This window comes from Catharus ustulatus, chromosome 16 (genome assembly GCF_009819885.2).
Source record: "Catharus ustulatus isolate bCatUst1 chromosome 16, bCatUst1.pri.v2, whole genome shotgun sequence".
Lineage (NCBI taxonomy): Eukaryota > Metazoa > Chordata > Aves > Passeriformes > Turdidae > Catharus > Catharus ustulatus.
The window spans coordinates 5,184,250-5,203,418 of NC_046236.1; the positions used below are offsets into that span (position 1 = coordinate 5,184,250).

Here is a 19,169-nt window from a genome sequence, read left to right on the forward strand (position 1 = left end):
CTCCCCTATTCTCTGCCACCCCTCAAGGAAGCCCTTGAAGGAGTGCCCGGTGTTGGAGAGCTGTGTGCACTCTGCCCCCTCACACGGTGATGCTCTGCTCTGCACATCTGTTTTTCTTCACTTCTGTTGTGGCAAATTACCAATGAGTTTGCAATCCACCAGAAAGTAATGGGAGCAGTCTCTGTCCTCATCACAATAAAGTATTTTGGGGAAAACACAGCAAAGAACATGGTATTAAATAAACATTAATTTCAGTAAGAGGAAGAAGCTGATAAGGTCATTTGTTTCAAATTACATCAAGTCCTTTGTAGGATGTTTCCTCTTCCCAGTACAATTTTTCAAAATGTTCAATGCTAATTTGACTATTCCAAACCATCTTTTGTTCTTTGTATTCAGAAGGAATTTCAGAGAAATTCGGGGTTATGCAAACATTCAGGAGCAGAAGATACTCTTTATTACCATTGTGCCAGATATTGCAGGAAGCCAAATGAGAAATTTAGGAGAGCCATGGAAATGAGAATTGCTCTAATTCAATAACAGATTCATTGGCTTTCTAATTAGATTTGATCACTTGAGTATTTTATATTGTAGCAGTGTAAATATCTTTTAAATACCTACCACATCTGACACAGGAACTTCAAAAGCATCAAAAAAATAGAAAAAAAATCTGCAGAAAAAGTTAAAGAAAAATAAATATCGTAGTTCTTTCATGTCTTGGTAAATAATTCCCACTCCGAGATGTCATTTTATTTAATTTTACAACACTCAAAATCACTTTAAAAGAACACCTGTAATAAATATTCAAAAAATAACTCAGATGACATTTTACTGTTATAACTTACAGTAATGTCTGAGTAACATCATACAAATTGCATTAGAAACAGTTTCACCAGCACCAAAACAGAGAATTACATTTTACATAATTCACTTAAGCACATGGAATTTTGACTGCTAAGGATTTTTTTCTTACACCTCTTAAAGAGCTGATTTGGTATGCTTTAACTTGTAAAATGACTGCATTACATGGTCCCCACATAAGGCAACACGGAAAATACCTGAAAACTAAGAATTTCAAAATTATACTGGCTAGTCACAGAATTTCTACTGCTCAGTCCATTCAGGATTTTGAGCCTTATTTAGTTCTGATAAGAAGCAAGATCTGACAAGTAAGGTCTTAGCCCAGGATTCAGAAATTCTGGTTTCATGTGACCTTGGACAAGTTTTCTGGCTCAGTTCTCCATTCACAACATGGCATTAAAATGCTCCCTTCCATCTCCAAAGACTGTCAGCTCTCAGGAGCTCCCTGCCCCTATTTTTTTGTAAAAGAATTGGTGCTTTGGGACTAAGATTAGAGCAGAGCTCAGTAAGAATGGATGTGCAATCTTTAACACAGGACACACTGATAAAATTGTTCTGGTGTTTAACAGAGGTAGGTGAATGATGCCCTTTGTGCTGCTGGAGAATGTACAAGAATGATGCCCAACAACAGAGTGCCTGACAGCTCCTGAGTCAGTCCTGCTCTGCAGTGTGCTGAGGGCCTCCAGAAATACATGATCTAACAGAAATGGAGTGCAGCTGTTACCACATTCGAGTCTCTATTCAGCACAGCAGTCAGGGAGAAATTTCTTCAGTAACTTCAGCGGGCACTGAAGTAAATGTCCTCTTAAATGCTACTACCCAGAGGAACAACTAGATTGCTTGGCACCCAAAATGGAATTCATGTGTCCTGAATATTCAGTTTACTCAGCAGTTTCAACACAAGATAAACATTCTAGCACAAAGCATCTGCACAAACTTTGTGAGAAAGAAGCATCATCAAAACTGCGAAGTAAAAACCGGAAAATACATCAGGTACATCTTCTGCACTGAAGAGTTGAAAAAGCAGCTAGTAATAAGCTGAAGGAGAGAAGTATGTAGCCTGATCATTGAGAGATTGGGGCTGTCTCCAGCAGTTAGTTAAAACATCTGGAAAACAGCTGTTTATTTCTCTTGCAGTGCACTCACCACTGCACTGCACTGCACTCAAGAACTTCAGCATCACAGCCACTAACATCTGCTGGACTGGAATGGTTTGAGTGGGAAAGGATGTGAAATATCATCTGATTCCAACCACCAGGGCCCTGTCCCAAGTCCCTCCCCAGCTCTCCTGGAGCCCCTTTAGGTGTTGGGAGGGGCTTTACAGCCAGAGCCTTCTCCTCTGCAGGCTGAACAGCCCCAGCTCTCTCCGTCCATCTCCGGAGCAGAGGTGCTGACTCCTCTGAGAATCTTCACAGCCTCCTCTGGACTCACTCCAACAGGTCCACATCCTTCTTAGAGCTCTCAGGAGAAACCAAAATCTGGCCTGCAAGGTACTCTGAGGCACTTTGCTGAGACAGCAGAGAAGAGAAAAGAAAGCAAGAAATCTGCCTTGTTCTAGGCAAGGAATGGAGATGTCCGATGAGCTGCCAGCTGAAATTATCCTGGAAATACAAACGCTGCAATGCACTTTCTTCTAAGGACACAAGCATTTCCTAATTGACAACACCTGGAAGGTTTTACTGATTTATTCCATCTTTGTGTTTTGCAACCACCTGTGAGGAAAAAGGCTTACCAGAGCTGACAAGCTGCCTTGCCACTCTTATTACCCTAGTGACCAGATGGGCCAAGTACTCCGAACAATCAGGCTCCGTTGGTGCAAAGGCACCTGCTGCTCATAAAGCCTGCTCATGATGCCGTTTCAGACCCACGACTCTTGCTGCCAGCAGGAACACGGCCCCTGTGACCACTTCTGCCACAAAGGAGATCCAGACTAGTGCCAGGGACCAGCCAAACCTGATATCGATTTCCACCAGGAGATCCTTGCTCCTCAGGAGGCAAACAGCTTCTTGGAAGGCAGCAGCTGAATATGCAATGTAGACACTGATCCCCGTCAGGGTAACAAGAGCTGAAAAGAGAAACATGTTCAGCTACTTAGTAGCCACTGAAGACATTAAAAACAATCAGTTGAATTTGTCTTAGGGCCTCTTTGCACTCCTTCCTATTCTGGCCAGATTTACAGATTGTCTTTGAAACCTAGCTGAGGTTGGTGAGAGGGAAGTAAAGGCAGGATTATTTGTGTTCACTGAGGATAATGTGTTCTCATTGTTAAAGACTGAATCACAATGAATGGCAGCAAGCCTCCCATAATAAAAATTGAGTCCTATATTTTACAGATATGCATGTGCATCTCTGTTTTCAGTACTGTATTATAATGTATCCTGATTCCTCGCTGCTGAGCACCATGTACAGTTATCTTCCTGTATACAAGAAAGCCCACAGAGACACAGATTCTTGCATTTCAGGTCACTGAATTGCGGCAGTTTTCTGAGTATTGTCAGTTTTGAGTGTTTACTGTAAATCTGTTGGTCTTTACTGCCACCTTCCACCAAGTATTGTGCTGTCATCCATCACTTCCTAACACCTGAGTCAAACACATTTTTGAGAAATACTAAAAATAAATTAATAAGGGACTCAAACAAGGAGCCAGATGTTTTCAGAGTGAAATGAGTGTTCAAAAGGTGGCAAATGTAGGGAATGGCACAGGTACCCACTACATCCTGAGCCTGGCATCCCAGTCAGTCAAAGGACAGGTACTGACAGAAATCACCCTTTACTGGATCACCAGCAGAAAAGATCCAGTAACAAGGCCCTGGATAAAAGGACTGCAGCCCAGGGAAAGTAAATACTGAAACACTTTCAGGATAAAATAGTGTCTTAGTTGATTAGGAGGGAGAAAAATTTGATATAGCTTTCTGTTAAATTACAGTAAGTCTTGATGAGTCTGCCTTTTTGCCAGAAATATTTGATTAGAGGCAATCCAAGACAGAAGAGTATTGGGTTATCCATAAGTCCAAATTCATACTCATATTCCTCATTAACCATCATATGATGCCTGTACCTTATCCTAGCCCTCTGCAAGGAGGAGGGGAAATTGCTTCATGCCTTTTGTCAGCAGTAATAAAAAAGACTGATTTGTTGACATTTTCAACAAGGTGCACTGAATTCTGTGATTCACCTTTCCAAAAAATGGGGAAACATACAGGATGTTCTGACATGTGGAACACACCAGTTCTGAGGGGTTAAAACCCTCCCACATTTCTGAAATAGCATCTCCAAATATCTCTTTCTGCTAAGACAGAACTACCTAATGAATACTCAACTTTGTGAATTTGAGTGTCCTACAAAGCCATTCTGTGCACCCAGGCAGAGCAGGATGGGGGGCTGGTCCCAACCAAAGCCACCCTGCAGCTGTTCATATTCTGGGAAACTGCAGCAGCTGCATCCCCAGAATGTCCTCAAGCTCCCTCTCCTGACCCTGCCTCTGTTTCCTTTCCCCTCCTGACCCTGCCTCTGTTTCCTCTCCCTCTTTGCAGCCCCAAACAGCTCAGAAAGGCCCCTGCTCTACTCCTCAGTGGGATAATCATGCCTGGCACTTCACAGCTTTTCATTTTTCACTGACTATTTGGAGCAGTTTTCCACCAGCCTTTTCAGTGAATACAGCTTTCTGCTGTTCTGAGGAATTAGAACTTGCTCTTCTTTTCAGGAGACAATCATGATGGGGGATGGCTGGTGTGTGTTAGAGCATTTCAGACTAAAAAGCTCAGTCAAGACAGCAGCATTTGCTTCCAGCAATCTCTTAGCATTTTCTTCTTAAAAAAAGGACTGTGTGAGCAGTTGACGAGACACAGCTCTGAGGATCCCCTTTTCTGTCGGGGAAAAAATTCTGTTTTAAGTTACATTGTGAAACAGCACCAAAAGTCTGTTTGGAACAGACATTTGACAGAATGTTTTTAGGGTTTTTAACTCATAAATTATTCTCTAAAACACAGTGGGTTTGGATACAGCAAAAAAGAAAAAAATAAAAAGAAGTGTGAAAGCACTTTACTAGCTTCAAATTGAAATGTTACACTGCGACTAAAATAGCTTTTGGGGGTTTCCTTTTGTGACCCACAGTTTGGGGACACCACTGTAAACCAAAACTAGCAGTGAGGCTAAGCCAGGAATGCCTAACAAGACCCTTTGCAGGAACTCAATGCAAATGCCTTTTTAAAAACATCAGTTTTCTTAATAGCTGCAAAATCTGTGCAACCCTACGTAGGGATTTAGTAATTCCACAGTCACTTTTCCATCACCCCATTACCCTGTCTGTAAAGAATTTGTGCACCATGCTGAGAAGTTATTAAATCTTTTGTGTTAATGGGCACAGCAAACACAGATTGTTCAAAGGGTGACTCGCTCCCCAAGGAGGGATATTTGCCTTTCCTGATTAGATCTATTCCTCAGTCAGGACCCCAGCAGACCCAGGTGAATGAACACCAGCATTATTCTGAAAGCAAATTCCTGCTTGGCTTTTATTCCCTGGGAAACAAAGTGGTGTTTCCCAGATACAACCTCTTGTTATCTAAAACATTTAGGCCAGCAGTTTGGTTTAGTACCTCCAAAAAGGAAAAGCAGTCCTGTCATTAGGAGCAGCAGGTAGGCCCTGGCAAGAATACTGATGAATCCAGTCATTCCTCCAAAAATCATCAGAATCAGGCTAAGAGGCATCAGGATGACAAATGTCCCATGCATGTCTGAAAAAAAATGTTAATATTTTAATATTATATTTTGGTGTCAGTGGATGTACCAATAATTATTAAGTGCAGAGCCCCTGGTCAGGATCAAAGCCTCATTCAGTGCTGCACAAACAAGAAATTGGACAACTCCTCAGGTTTCCAGTGTAAATCAGCAGGACAAACATATGGTATGCATGGAATGGTAACAAGCAGAACAAACCCTCCCAGGACCACAGCCTGTGCTCAAACAGAGAAAACACATATAAAGGATATGTCTACACAGATATATATGAGCAATTAAACTGCTCTCAGCTCTTGAGCCAGCTGGATATCAGGTGATGCACTGCATACCAGGTAGGCACTGGCAACCCTAATAAAAAGTAGCCCTGTTACGTGAATCACACTGCTCTGTTTGGGAGGTGAGATCCAGCCATGATTTGATTAAAGGTTTCTCTTCTGTCACGTGTCCTCTGCTGCACTGACCTTTTCCTTTGTTGCAGCTGACCATCAACTAGAGGGAAATTTTCCCATCCAGCTCTGATTCTCTGTCACTTTTTTCTACAGCAGCTTCACTAAGTGCATTAACCTATCCTGCTTGCTTCCTCCCATGCTAAATGTTTTACATTAGTCTTCCTTGATCCCTATAACATTTTAATAGCTGTGCAAACAGAGGGTTGCTATGTATTTTTTCTTATCACCCTGTTTTTTCCATCATAAACCATTATTGTATCATTGTTGCCTCCAATGCAATCTATCCACAACATCCAACCCAACTTTTTTTTTAAAATAATAACAAAAAAATAATTCCAGTGTAAATTTGTTTCACACCAGAGCAAAGTGCAGAGTAGCTGAGAAAAGAAAATGTAAAATCCATATTCTGAAGAGATCTTGGTTTCATTGTCTCATTTAATTTCACAGAGGAACAGTATACCTTAGGAAAAGTAATCACTTAAGAGTTCACTTAAGTGTTGGTGTATGATCAAATGATTAATTTTTTCAAGTCACTGTAGCTTCCCACAGAATTGGATGTACTGCATTTGCCACTGGCTGAGGATCCAGCTCGTCCTCTACATTGGCATTATAAAGATCAGACACAACTGTGTACATGTCTCTGTTCAGTTCCAGAAGCCTGGAGAGTTAGGAGGGGTCTGCATGGCATCAAGGCAGACACTGTTGATGTCTGTAATTGAGTAGAATGGGATTTCCAGATATAATTACTTGGTTTGTGTAGCACAGAACATGCTAACAAAAAAAAAAAATTGTGGCAGATGACAAAGTTTTGGGAGGTGACCATTTTCTGAGGGTTTTTTTCTGCTTATTTACCCTGGTTATTATATATTCATGTTCAATCCCACATGTGCCTACTTCAGGACCAGCTGATGCTCAGAAATCATGAATTCAACATTCTGCATTGAAGAGAGCACTTTCCCTCTGAGATTGTAAAGCTGAGGACACTCCCTGAGCCTTCCTTCAGCAAAACTGGCCACGGCTGCTGTTCCTGGCTAAGAAACACAGACCCAAAGCAATTCTCAGGGCTAACAGCCAGATCAATCCCCAGCTCACTGGGAACAAAGCAGCAGGTCTAAACTGCCTGCAAATCTTAGCTGAATTCCTAGATGAGAAATAGCCATGGAACTGAGTTCAGGAGTTCTTTGTGGTTAGAAGTGGCTGTTGGGGATGTGATGAATCTCGATGTGACAGAATGAGATTGGGCACCCAATTCAGTTCTCATATTCTAGAGAGGCAGCAGCAACATGAATGTGGTCTTCAGCCACATTTGAGCTTGCTGAGGGTTATTTGGTCTCATTTTGATTATTCCCCACCATTCTGACATCCATGTGTCCTCTTAGGTTTGGTTGTACATGTAAAGGGTGAAAAAGCCTTGGGAGGATAAAATCCTGGAAGGATGCAATTCACATTTGAGAAGTGTGTACGTAAGAATGGTGCAGCTCTGTCCTCAGACCTGGCCTTGCTGAGAGAGAACAAACATAAACAAGTTCATGGCTGGCTCTCTGCCTTGTGATTTTCCAGGTGTCCCTCACCAGCCCAAGCCACTGCTAACAAACTCCACCTCAGCACAGCAGCACCAGTTTGTCATGCCTTTGACTTTTGTTGTCATTGTGTGATTTCAGCTACTGCAGCCTGAGCCAGGACACAAGTGGGTGAGCAAAACACAACTCTGAATGGAACTTTGTGAAGGAAAGGGAAAAGAAAACCATACCAGAGCATCCTTGGGAGTGTCCTAGATCACATTAATGATCTGCAACAGCTGCAATATCAGAATAAGTCTGATTTTTATGCCCTCTTCAATGAAAATATAGGGTTTATGCTCAGCTGAAACCCACAAACCCCACTGTGACAGAGCCTTACTTTTCCTACTCACAGTTGGGATCACACTTCCATTAATCACCAGCAGCTTTTAAAAAATCAAATATTTAGTGAATTCTATTTGGTTAAATAGTACTTTTATAATCTCCAGTGTTCTAGTTCAATATCTAATACCCATTTGTACTATGAAATCTGCAACTGCCTGGGAAACTTATTCTAAAATGCTGCCATGGAAACCACTCAGGAATCTGAATTCATGCCATCTGGCATATGATATTATGCCATTATATTCCTTGATTAGAGGAACAGAATTAGTTTATAGAAGAACATGACTTAAAATATCTTTACTGTGTTTCTGTCTTCAATAATCATCTGTGAAAGAAGTTAAAACATTAATTTTGCAGTCATTTTAGTGTTTTTTTAGCTTCTGTTGAAATACATATTTATGCATTATGTATTAAACATATAACTGTCTTCATATTGATGAAATTAATCCAGTATTGGAAGAAAACCCACCCTAAGCATTTTGCACAAGAAGAAGCACGTGCACTTTCTTGTAAAAAAAGAATTCAGCCTCCCACATCTGTTTCTCAAGACCTGAGTTCCTTGTTAGTCCAACATGAAAGATCTAATGGTTTCATCTTGGAAATACTGAAACAAACTCATAAACTTCCAAAAAACATTCCAGTTTTTTGAAGCAAAAAAGAATCAAATTGCTTAATTGTAGCTACTGAAGTTTTATATTAGCTAGCCAAAGCTCTATCACAAGAAGTCTGGCCAAGTATCTGTAAGAATGAGATCTGCACTGTGTCCAGATCTGAGAATTTGGCAGGCATTTCTAAATTACCACCCAACACAGTTGTTGAGGAATTGTTTGTGAGGGAAATCTGTGGAATGGAATAGAAACTGAGTGGTGTCAGAAGTAACCAAGTGCAAGCCCAGCAGTTTTGTTAATCATCTCCTGTTAACATCCTGGAGCTTAATTGCTTCAAACTAACTTTGGATTTGTTTGCACAGCTTATAATAGCAAATAGTGCCTAGAAATCTGTAATACCACCTCATCAGAAATACTCCAAATGGCAGTGGCTCAGAAGAGTTTAATTAAGGGCCTGTTTATCTTACCCAGCACAGCCAGTTAGAAAGACAAAAGCCTCCAGCTGAACCAGACTCCTGGCAGCTGTTAAAAGCAATGGGGCTGCTCCAGAAGGACTTGGCAAAACCAGGGAGAAACAGTGCACAGAGCAAGTCTGACCTGCTTGCTAGGAAAAAAGCAAGAAAGCAACTTGGAAAACCAAGGAACAACTGGAAGAGCTCATCTGTGGCTAAATGTGAGACTTCTGGGCTAGGGCCACAGGGACAGGAAGGCTTGGATGCCCTCCTGTTCAACAGAGAAAAGGGGATGGAGGAGGATTGCTCCCAGAGTTAGGGCTCTCCAGGATGACTAGCCAGGCTCTGGTCTGTGTGTTACATGTTTTGGCTCTGTGCTTCTCTCAAAAAATCTCTGAGCTAAATGGAAAGGCCAATTGCAGATAGCAGAAATAAAATTATGCTAGACCTGGAGCAGGTGGCACTGACAAAAACTCTGGTACAGGAATGGGCAGAATGATGAATGTGAGCAATGCACCGTGGCTCACATTCTGCTGCTGTGGTACCAATGAATCTGAAAATGAGAACATTCATCAGAACTTGCCACTTGTTAGGCCTCGGCTGCAGTGGTGCTGAACTTATCTCAGATTTCTGTCCATATTTACTGCCATATCTACAGTAAGTACTGGAGCAGATGTTCACTGGCACCTCTCTGAAGGAACACTGCACTGTTGCTCAGAAACAGGTACACACCTACCAGATAAATTAAACCAGAATTTCTCTGTGCATCATTTGGGTCTTATTTCACTTGGCCTCTGAAATGGCTCTTGCTCCAGCCCCAGCTGTTTCCTTCTGGTAGCTTAAAACCAGAAGAAAATTTGCAAAGAACTGTAGATCCCTGAGGAGAAAATGTCAGGCTGGCCGAAGAATAGAGAATTCTTTATATATTATGAACTGCAACTCAGTAAAAATGAAGCAGAACCATGAGGAGCAGGGTGAAGCGTGAAAGCAGCTGGTGCACAACTGTTACAGGGTCCACATGCTGTAAGGAAATCCAGACAAGTTTATCTGTGCTATTAAACTCATTTTGTGGAGGAAGAAACCAAGGAGGCTGTTACATTAAAACAACTGAGGGATCAGAGCTGCAAAGATTGTTTCCCTGCAGGAAGCACGAACTTGTCTGCAGCCTCATGGTTCCAGTAACATTCATGTCAAAGAAAGAAAAAATAAAAATACTCAGGGGACAATACTTTAAGCAGTTGTGCATGGGCAGCTGCACGCTCCAGTCTTGATTTCATAACAGGAAAAACAACATGAGTGGAAACCACATCCATTAAGCACTCATTTCTGGATGGGTCAGGAATAGAGGAGAGCACTAAAACTGGACCTGTAAAAGGAAAACAATCACTGGCCATGTTGTTCAAGTCTCTGACAAAAGATCAGGCTTGCCAGAGGCTCGATCTTACCTTGTAGGTACCTAATACAGATGGTTTGTGTCTCACACAGACACTAAGAAAGAACAGCAGTTCCTCTCTTATTTTCATAACTCCAGCACCAGCTCTGCAGTGCTAGTGGGACCCTGCAGCAGCTCAAGTGCAGAGCTGAGATTCAAGAGACATTGGCTGGTTTTGAATAGAAATATTTCTGATATTTTTCATTTTGCAAGGATTACATTGGTGCTGCCTTCAGCTAAATCTGTACTGGTATTTACTCATTATAGGCTTTGGTAAATGGAAAATATTTATATAACAAAAATATCTAACAGCAACTTTTCACCAGTGTAACATGTTGAGGTTTCTTGTTTTTTTCTTTTATTTTGAGAAATTCTTTTAGAAAGCTGAAACTCTTGGGGGAAAATGTTTCAGCTGATTAAGCACTTCTACTCAGCAGCTTCCCTCTCTGTATGATCCTCAACATCTAGAACTGAATTTAGACATTTCATTTCTGCTGCTGGAAAATGGCGAAGCTGCTCAGAACTCGATGCAGCTGCCTTTGAAGTCAGTGACATCCTTATTTTGTCATTTAGAAAGAGATAGATTCAGCTCACCATGAAAAATGTTGCTCTTGCTGCTTGTCTGCCATAGCTGGCACAGAAGAACACATGGCAAGGCAAAATATCAGAGGTGTCTTTGCTGACAAATTTAAATTCTAAGGGGAATTTTCAGAGGACTATCTTTAATCCTAGTAGTCACCAAGAGACTCTAAAAACTGTCTATATTATTTATAACTGTCTAATTATATATATCTTCCATTTTATTCCTCTTTGGGCCAGAGGAAAGTGCACATCTCCAGTGAAAAAGAATTTTATTAATGCGGAACTTCCAGAAAATCTAGTGATAGGCAGTCAAGTGGTATTTTTCTTTAAAGAATACTAATGTTTTAAAGAAATAAATAACCAGGCCATAATATAATCTGTACTAGGAAAATATTTTATCCATCATGGATTTGAGGGGGAGAGAGGGTATAGCTGCATATTCAGTGGTAAGAGAAGAAATGGAAGGCTAATGTAGAGCAGAGAGTGTGTTTGTGCCTAATCCATTAGAGGAGTAGTCCTGTGATGTGAAAATACATCACAGTCCCAGGTTTAACAAGCCCTAAGTAGATTGCCTGGGTAACATTGCTGCTAGAGCAGGATTTTAACTCGTGCACCCAATTATTTTAATTTGCCAGCAGCTCGATTTGAAGTAGACAATAATCCTAAAAGGAATCTGCTGGGATGAATAGGAGAGATATTGGAAACATGGAGGAAAGGACTGTGGAGGCTTTTCATTCTCTAATGAAGGGTTTGTCTTCTGGCTGTGCCCAGCACTTTTGTTTCCACTTAGGCTCAGCTCTCTGCTCTCACATACAGACTTTCTCCCTTCTCTTTGGAACTCTTGTCTAGTTAAGACATGCCAGGAGGTGCACTGAGACTCTGAAAATTGAGGGATGTGACCAACGCATTACTTAAGTGCCTACTTTAGGAGACAGTCCTTTAAAAACTTTTCAGGAATAATCAGAAACATTTTTGATGTTGCCAGAGCTCGTGAAATTGAGTGCCAGTCAAACAGTGAGAAATACATATGTACATCTAGATGCAATGAGATTAAATCCATGTGACTGTGCCTCACAGACACCTTCACAAGCACACAAAGAAAAAAATGTAATTTTTTGAGGCAGCAATTTAATGCTGTGCCATTAGCTTGTTTACCACATATAACAGCAGATGAAGAAACTGTTGTAACTACACTGCAATCCATGATCACAGAACTTCCCTCTAAAATTCTTGTTAAAATGTGTTGTAGATGAAGATGGTTTGCCATGATCTGCCTAAATATGATTCAGTGGCCACAGTCAGAAACACTGAAGAGAAGGAGTAAGGCTAATGTAGAAGGTACTATCTCAGGACCTGATGAATCTAGATGTCACTTAGAAATATCTCTATTTCCTAGAAGAAAGTAGTACTGACATGGTACTTTCTATGTTCAGCTGCTACTGCTGAGGATCTGTAGTCTCACCCCACTGAAACTGCATTGAAGCTGAGCAAAAAAAATCAAAAAGTTGACTCAGTAGAGCATTCCAATCAAACCTAGCAGGTTCTTTCAATTGAAGTATCTTTTATTTCTTCTCTCATCATTTTTAGGCAGACAGACTCTGCCTGTTCATAATAAAATACGCAAGTGTCTTTGCAGACCTGAAGTCTTTTTCCAGGAACATAAAAATAGTACTTGATGTGAAAGCAAGAGAAAAAAAATTCTCCAAGGCCCAGAAGAGTGTGTAAACATAATTATTAATAAAATTTTTATTCATATCCAGTATTTTCTTACACTTCATGACTCACAAAGAGCCATCCTTTGTTTCCAAGCCAACATCCTTTTTATAACTAAAAGAGCACTGCTTTTTGGTTTTGTTTTGTTATTTAACTGAAGAGCTGCAATCTCTCACCTGAGAAAAATAACAAATGTACCTTTTGCAAATATGCACACAACTTTTGAAAAACAAATGGTTTCATCCTGGAACATTGGGCTATCACCAATATAACAGTGGAGGTGCCAACACTAAAACATGATCAGGCAGGTTCAGTTAATGCTGGCCCCTCAAAGGCTGAAATGATCCAGCAGAAAATCACTTCCACTGTTTTCAGTACCACTGAGCAGCTACAGCCCTCTGTTCCTATTTGAAAGCACAGAGAGACATCCTGGGCTGTAAGTCCTGAACCTGCTGCTGTGTTTATATGGCTGCTGGATCTGATTCCTACTGGACTTCCCAGAACAGCTGGGACACAGCCCCAGCAGCACCAGCACCTCCCTTTGTGTGCTGCACCTGCAGCTGGACCCCGAGATGCTGCTCCAAGAAACTAAGGACACTTTAAGCCTCTCTGGAGCCCAGGGAGAGGCTGGTTTTGAGGGAGAGAGTTCCATTTTAAGCAACAGGACAGATGCATGTGTTCTGCAGAGTCAGGGAGAAGAGGTGAGTAAATAAAAAAACTGCAAAAAGCAAGCCCATACATGAGGGTGTGTGAGGAAAGGATTGTGCCAAATATATGATGCAAAGATGGTAAATCGTCTTCTAGGAGACGCCTGTGTTTGAAAATGTTCGGTTTGGACTTCTTGAAAACATGCTTGAAAACATTGACAAATGTATCTAAAGAAAAAGAAGTAAATATATTAAAAGCTTAATGTTTTTGAACATGATGTTCTTCAAAGACTTTGAACACTGCTTTTGGTCATTCATTTATTTTCTTAAATTCTCACAAACTTAAGTCTTTTACCAGTGCCAGGAATCCCACTGAAAAGCTAGAAAAGTAGCTGTGTTAAAGGCTAGTTTAAATGTGTTCTTAAGCATTTTCAGTGATCAGACTCCTTTGAGGTGATTGTGAACACTTTCACCTTTTGCTTTTAACAATTGTGTACATCCTGTGCCATTGCAGTCAGAGAGGTTTTGCTCCTGTGGAAGAAATTAGCTGAACTTGCCATCAAATGGATGGTTATTTCAACAGTAAACACACTTGAAGACCACAGGCAGTGACAGATGTTGTACAGAAGCAGAGTCAAAACACTTTCTCAGCAAATTCCCCCTCTGAATCAGAAATGAGTCCTTGTAAGTGACCAGGGAGGGAGGGAAGGGTGGATGGAAATGTAAAATAATACCAACACTACTCACACAAAAGCTGTCTGTGTGAATCGGTGATGTTTGCAGTCTCATGCCAGAAGGGGTTTATCAAAGGGTAGCATTCACTCCTCACTGTTAGAAAAAGGGGAAAGACAATGAGGAAAAAATTACACTATTATATTTGTTTGCTATATATATTTTTGGCTTTTTGCATGTACATATAATTCATATAACAAATACTAGCTGCTTCTAAAACAGCCATTTCTAGGTAGGGAAGGAAATGAGAGGTTTTTTAGTGTGCAGCATCAGCTGCTCCCACGGGGCCTGACCACTGGAGCCAGCAGGGAAACATCTGCTCATTGCAATGGGGCTCAGTGCACAGCAAAGAGAATTCCTGTAACCTGCTCCTTCTCCCTGCTCCTCTGGAAGCAACATCCTTTCTTGCCTATGGCAAACATTACTTACTCCTGGCTTTTAAGAGTGGAAACAAAGCCAAAAGTTAAATGCCTAGCATATAAATTAACTACATGGGGAAAACCTACATACTGATGTATTGATATATAGGATTGTGATACTCCTATATTATGATACATAATACTTATATTTAAATTAATTGTATTGTTTATGTAAATAAACTATATAGTTTTTATATTTCTATTCATTATATTATTTCTATTTATCATTTTAATGGCTTTAACCCAGAACTTTCACCCCTTAATTTCCTGAGCCAAATGAAAAGACATCTCCTTCCTTCTAAATGGTTAACGTTTATCAGATTATCTTGAATTAAAAGTTAAAGTAAAATTAGGTTACAGTAGCAGAAAATTCGCTCTCCCCATGTCTCCTTCGGCAAGCGACACGGGAGGTATCGACAAGGCACTGCCCTCGGGTCCCGGGCACGGCCGGGGAGCGCCTGAACCGCCTAGAGCCGGAGCTCCGCGGGCAGCAGGCACTGCCCCTGAGCCGGACCCCGCAGCCGGACGGGCTCCAGCATCCTCATCCCAGCATCTCCATCCCAGCACCCTCATCCCAGCATCCCCATCCCCGCATCCCCGCATCCCCGCATTCCGCATCCCCGCAGCCGGACCCCGCATCCCCGCACCCAGACCCCGCACCCTTGCAGCCGGACCCCGCAGCCGGAGCCGCATCCCCGCAGCCGGAGCGCTCCGCTGCCCCGCTCCCCGCGCACTCACCGCGGCAGGTCCGCCAGAGCCCCGAGTGCGAGCTGAGCGCGTCCGTGCCGTTCCGGGACGCCTCCAGCTTGGAGGCATCGATGATGTACCAGAAGTCGGTCGCGATGGCCACCACGAGGAAGATGAAGCTCGAAAGTCCCACCAGGGCCACGAAGAGGGAGAGCGCGCCCAAGTTAACCCTCATGGTGCCGCCGCGGCCGCCGCGCCTCGCCCGCCCCGCGGCCGCGCAGGTGGCGCGTCCCGAGCCCCGCCCCGGCTGCTCCGCGCCCCGCGGGCGGACCGAGCACCCATGGGCGGACCGGGCACCCCCCGGGCCGACCGAGCACCCCCCGGGCACCCCCCGGGCCGACCGGGCACCCCCCGGGCGGACCGAGCACCCATGGCCGGACCGAGCACCCATGGGCGGACCGAGCACCCCCCGGGCACCCCCGGGCCGACCGGGCACCCCGCGGCCCCACAGAGACCCCGCTGCCCCCTCCGCCAGCCCCGACCCCGGGCACCCCCCGCACGCGTGTGCGGATTGAGCGCGGAGCCCCTGCGATCGGTCGGGCGTGCCTCCCCGAAAGGACAACGTGCCAAAAACACGGCCTGGGCATCCCGATCGCTCCGGCAGCCTCGGGACGGGCCCACCTCGGAGGGGAGAAAGCTCCCGAGTTCCAAACACCGCTGTCTTTGAGGGAGGAAGAAGCAGGTGCCGAGGTTTGGGGAGCAGAGACAGGGTTGGTGTTCCTGCAGCCTTTCTGATATATTTACAAGAGATTCCCTCTAGTTCTGTGCCTGCCAGATGCCGACCTCAAAAGGGCAGTTCTAACCTAATTTGAGAGGGGGTGTGAGAGAAGGCAGTAGCGTGGCATTTACTGCCTGGTGCAGCGGTGCCTGTACCCTGCTCGGGATCATTTTCCTGCCAGTGTCACCCATGGAGGTAAAGACACAAGCTCCCTCTTCCAGAAAATGTAGTTACAAAGGTGTTCATGTGTGAGCCCTAAAGCCGCACTTCACCCAGCCTCCTGCTCATCTTCAGCCCGCTGAAATCTGTTGAGTAACAAAGTGGATTTCAGTAATAGAACCTTGTTTTCAAACCTCCAGAGACTTTGCACTGGTGTTTTACTGTGTCTCTTCACTGGCATAAAGATACTGTGCAGGTAGGGTCAATGGGGCATCTTGTTTTCCTCCTTGTAATTCACTACAGGCCTTCCAGGGAATTGCTAAGTAACTCTGAGTAATTAAAAAAGTCATTCTCATTTATTTTCTGGCATGGACACTGGGCAGAATGTGTGACATCATTACCCATCCATGGCAACAAGCTATTGTGAACCAGTAGGGTTTCAGCAGTAGGATCAGTTAAAAGGAACATTTTCCTTGAGAGAGAGTGTCTAAATAAACACAGTAATCATCAACACTACAGACCATATTTTGCTCTGCAAAACTACTGAAAGGTGTACATGGCTGGGAGTATAATAGTCTTTTTATTCAGGAATACACTGTTAAGCAGCCAGAGCATTATTCTGAGCTCTTGCCATCTATTTCTCACATCTCCAAGTTGTATTTGTAATCTGTGAAAATGCCTCTGCAGTTCCACAAACCAGGCAGCTGCTACCTCCTGGTACTTGCAATGTTTGGGTGATACAAAGTTAATGAAGCAAAGTGAAGTGGTTTTTTAGACTAACTAATGTCGTCAGAGAAAATGAACAAGCCTTGGAGCACCGGTCTTAACTGGGATCCCAAGCTTGTCCCTTTTTCCCAACTACATGTGCAGAGATACTTGATAGTTTAAATTAGCCCCACAAATGCCATGTCTTAGCCAAAGGTTTTATCAGTTCTCATAAATCAGAACCAGAGGCACTCATACACCTGAATCATCACTCCCGTGCCATGATCTGGCATTGTCATCTCCCAGTTAAATCCAAGGGAAAGCAAAGGGTATAAAACTGCAGGAGCATTCAACCCAGTTGGGCACAAGCTGTTAATCAGGTGTTATACAAGATGTTTATCAGTGACAGTCTGTGTCTTGGAGAGTTTGGGGCTCACAAAGCTTGTACATGTGCTTACTTCTAGAAACATTATTAAATAATCTATTTTAGCCATCAAGATGTGCAAAGGTCCTCGGAGATTCTGTCTAGACTAACTTTACAGTAAACCTAAGTTAGAGCCTGCTAACCTCAGATCCTTTTTTTGACCAGACTCTGAAGACAAACATTTATATCAAGAGTAAATCAACTCCACAGAAAGGTTTCATTACCAATTCACCATAATTTTTTAGGCATTCATTCCCATGCTAGGGAGCAAACAACTCCTGCAAAGTCAGAAAACTAAAAACATAGTTAACAGAACAATTTCATGTATTCATTGGGAAATGTTTATAATGAAAGGAAAAAGCCAGTAGTGCAAATTAGTTTCTCTAGAGATTCAGTTTCAATTTCCTGAGGTGTTAGAATGTTAAATTAGGATCTTTAGCATAAAAGATTCAAAATTTTAATCTAGACTCAGCTTTATGGAGAATGAACACTTTGCTTTGCATAGAATAGGTGTTGGTTGCATCTGCCAACGTCAATCTGCTGCTCAGAATAACGAAGAGAATTCAGAATATGCTCTCAAAGTTGCAGTCAATTGTTAGTCCCCAGAGTGTGATGCAGCAAAACTATCAGTCTCTTCCAGGCTGAGCATGGCAAAGCTTGTGTAACTTTTACTCTCCCTCTTCTGCATGCAGGATTACCCGGGTGCTGGAGGATGAAAAGGGCATCATGCTCTGGGAATCACCAGCTTTGCTTCCCAGGACTTTTCCCAGGTAAAATCCATCTCTAGGGCAGTTCCTTCTCTATTGCTCTGAACCTGTGCTGTCCAGGTGCAGCAGGATCCCACTGAATTCCTCCATTTTCCCCAGTGCCCTGTCTGTATTTGTGAAGTGACTGCATTACTAGAAGTGGATTATTTGTAAACTGAAGAAGGGAGGGATTCCCACAATGTTTACCCCTCTGACTGTAGGAAAAGCAGCCAGCGCAAGTGTGCACCAATGGCTGTAATTGATCCCTGCCATGGAAGAAGCACAATCAACACACCTAATTTCATTCACAAGTCTTTTCCAGGAAACACAGGAATTTTTCTTCTGTTTTGGTTTTGGGGGTTTTTTGTGTGGATTTTTTTGTTGTTGTGTTTTTGTTTTTTGTGGGTTTTTTTTTTGGTTGGTTGGTTGGTTGGTTTTTTGGGTTTTTTGTGGCTTTTGTGGGGTTTTTTGTTGTTTCTTTGGGGTTTTTTTGGGGGGGAGTGGCTGCTGGAGGAAGAATTAAATTCAAACACAGTTTTACCATTCAGCCTTCCAGTAAAGCTAATGGGATTCTGTAGTTTGTTGTTCTTTTAAACTTACCACAATTACTTCCCCTGTGGTTCAAAAGAGAAAAGCTGTTAGACAATATACACAATTACAATTTTCAGATTCGCTACCCTTGGAAATTAGTAACTATTAGCCGGTTGATCTGCGGGTGGGCTATTCCTTCTCAGATTTAATCTTTTCATCCCACACTTGTACACATCCAGTTTTGAAGAGTCACAGCCTGCAATGAATTTTAAAAAAGACTGACCAGTCACAATTCACCTCTGATGAGAGACTACAAGACATACAGTGTCCTGACCCTTACTCAGTATTACCTGATCTGCCAAAGAACCCCACGGAGCATCAACACATGACATTGAATTCAAAGGGGGATTACAGGAGAGACAAAACAGCACAGGCAACTTCTTGGTACTTGATCAGTGATTAAACAGGCCAAATTAATCATTTCAAACAAGCAACTAAACCTTGGTAAAGCAGTCTGGCATGTGAGGTAAATTTAAACAAATTCCTAGGTCACACGGCTGTGAGGAAGAGAGGAAATGTAACTGAGGGGCACGCTCTAAAAAGAGG

General features: G+C 42.7%; 1 protein-coding gene across 1 annotated transcript; it reads right to left on the minus strand.

Annotated features, from left to right (window-relative positions):
- Positions 1–291: 291 nt before the first annotated feature.
- Positions 292–15,476, minus strand: TMEM114 (transmembrane protein 114). Its single transcript, XM_033074590.1, has 4 exons — positions 15,272–15,476; positions 14,130–14,210; positions 5,454–5,591; positions 292–2,923 (listed from the first exon to the last, which is right to left on the minus strand). Exons 1-4 carry the CDS (start codon positions 15,453–15,455, stop codon positions 2,691–2,693), a joined length of 636 nt encoding a protein of 211 aa, XP_032930481.1. The 5' UTR covers positions 15,456–15,476; the 3' UTR covers positions 292–2,690.
- Between the last annotated feature and the right edge of the window lie 3,693 nt (positions 15,477–19,169).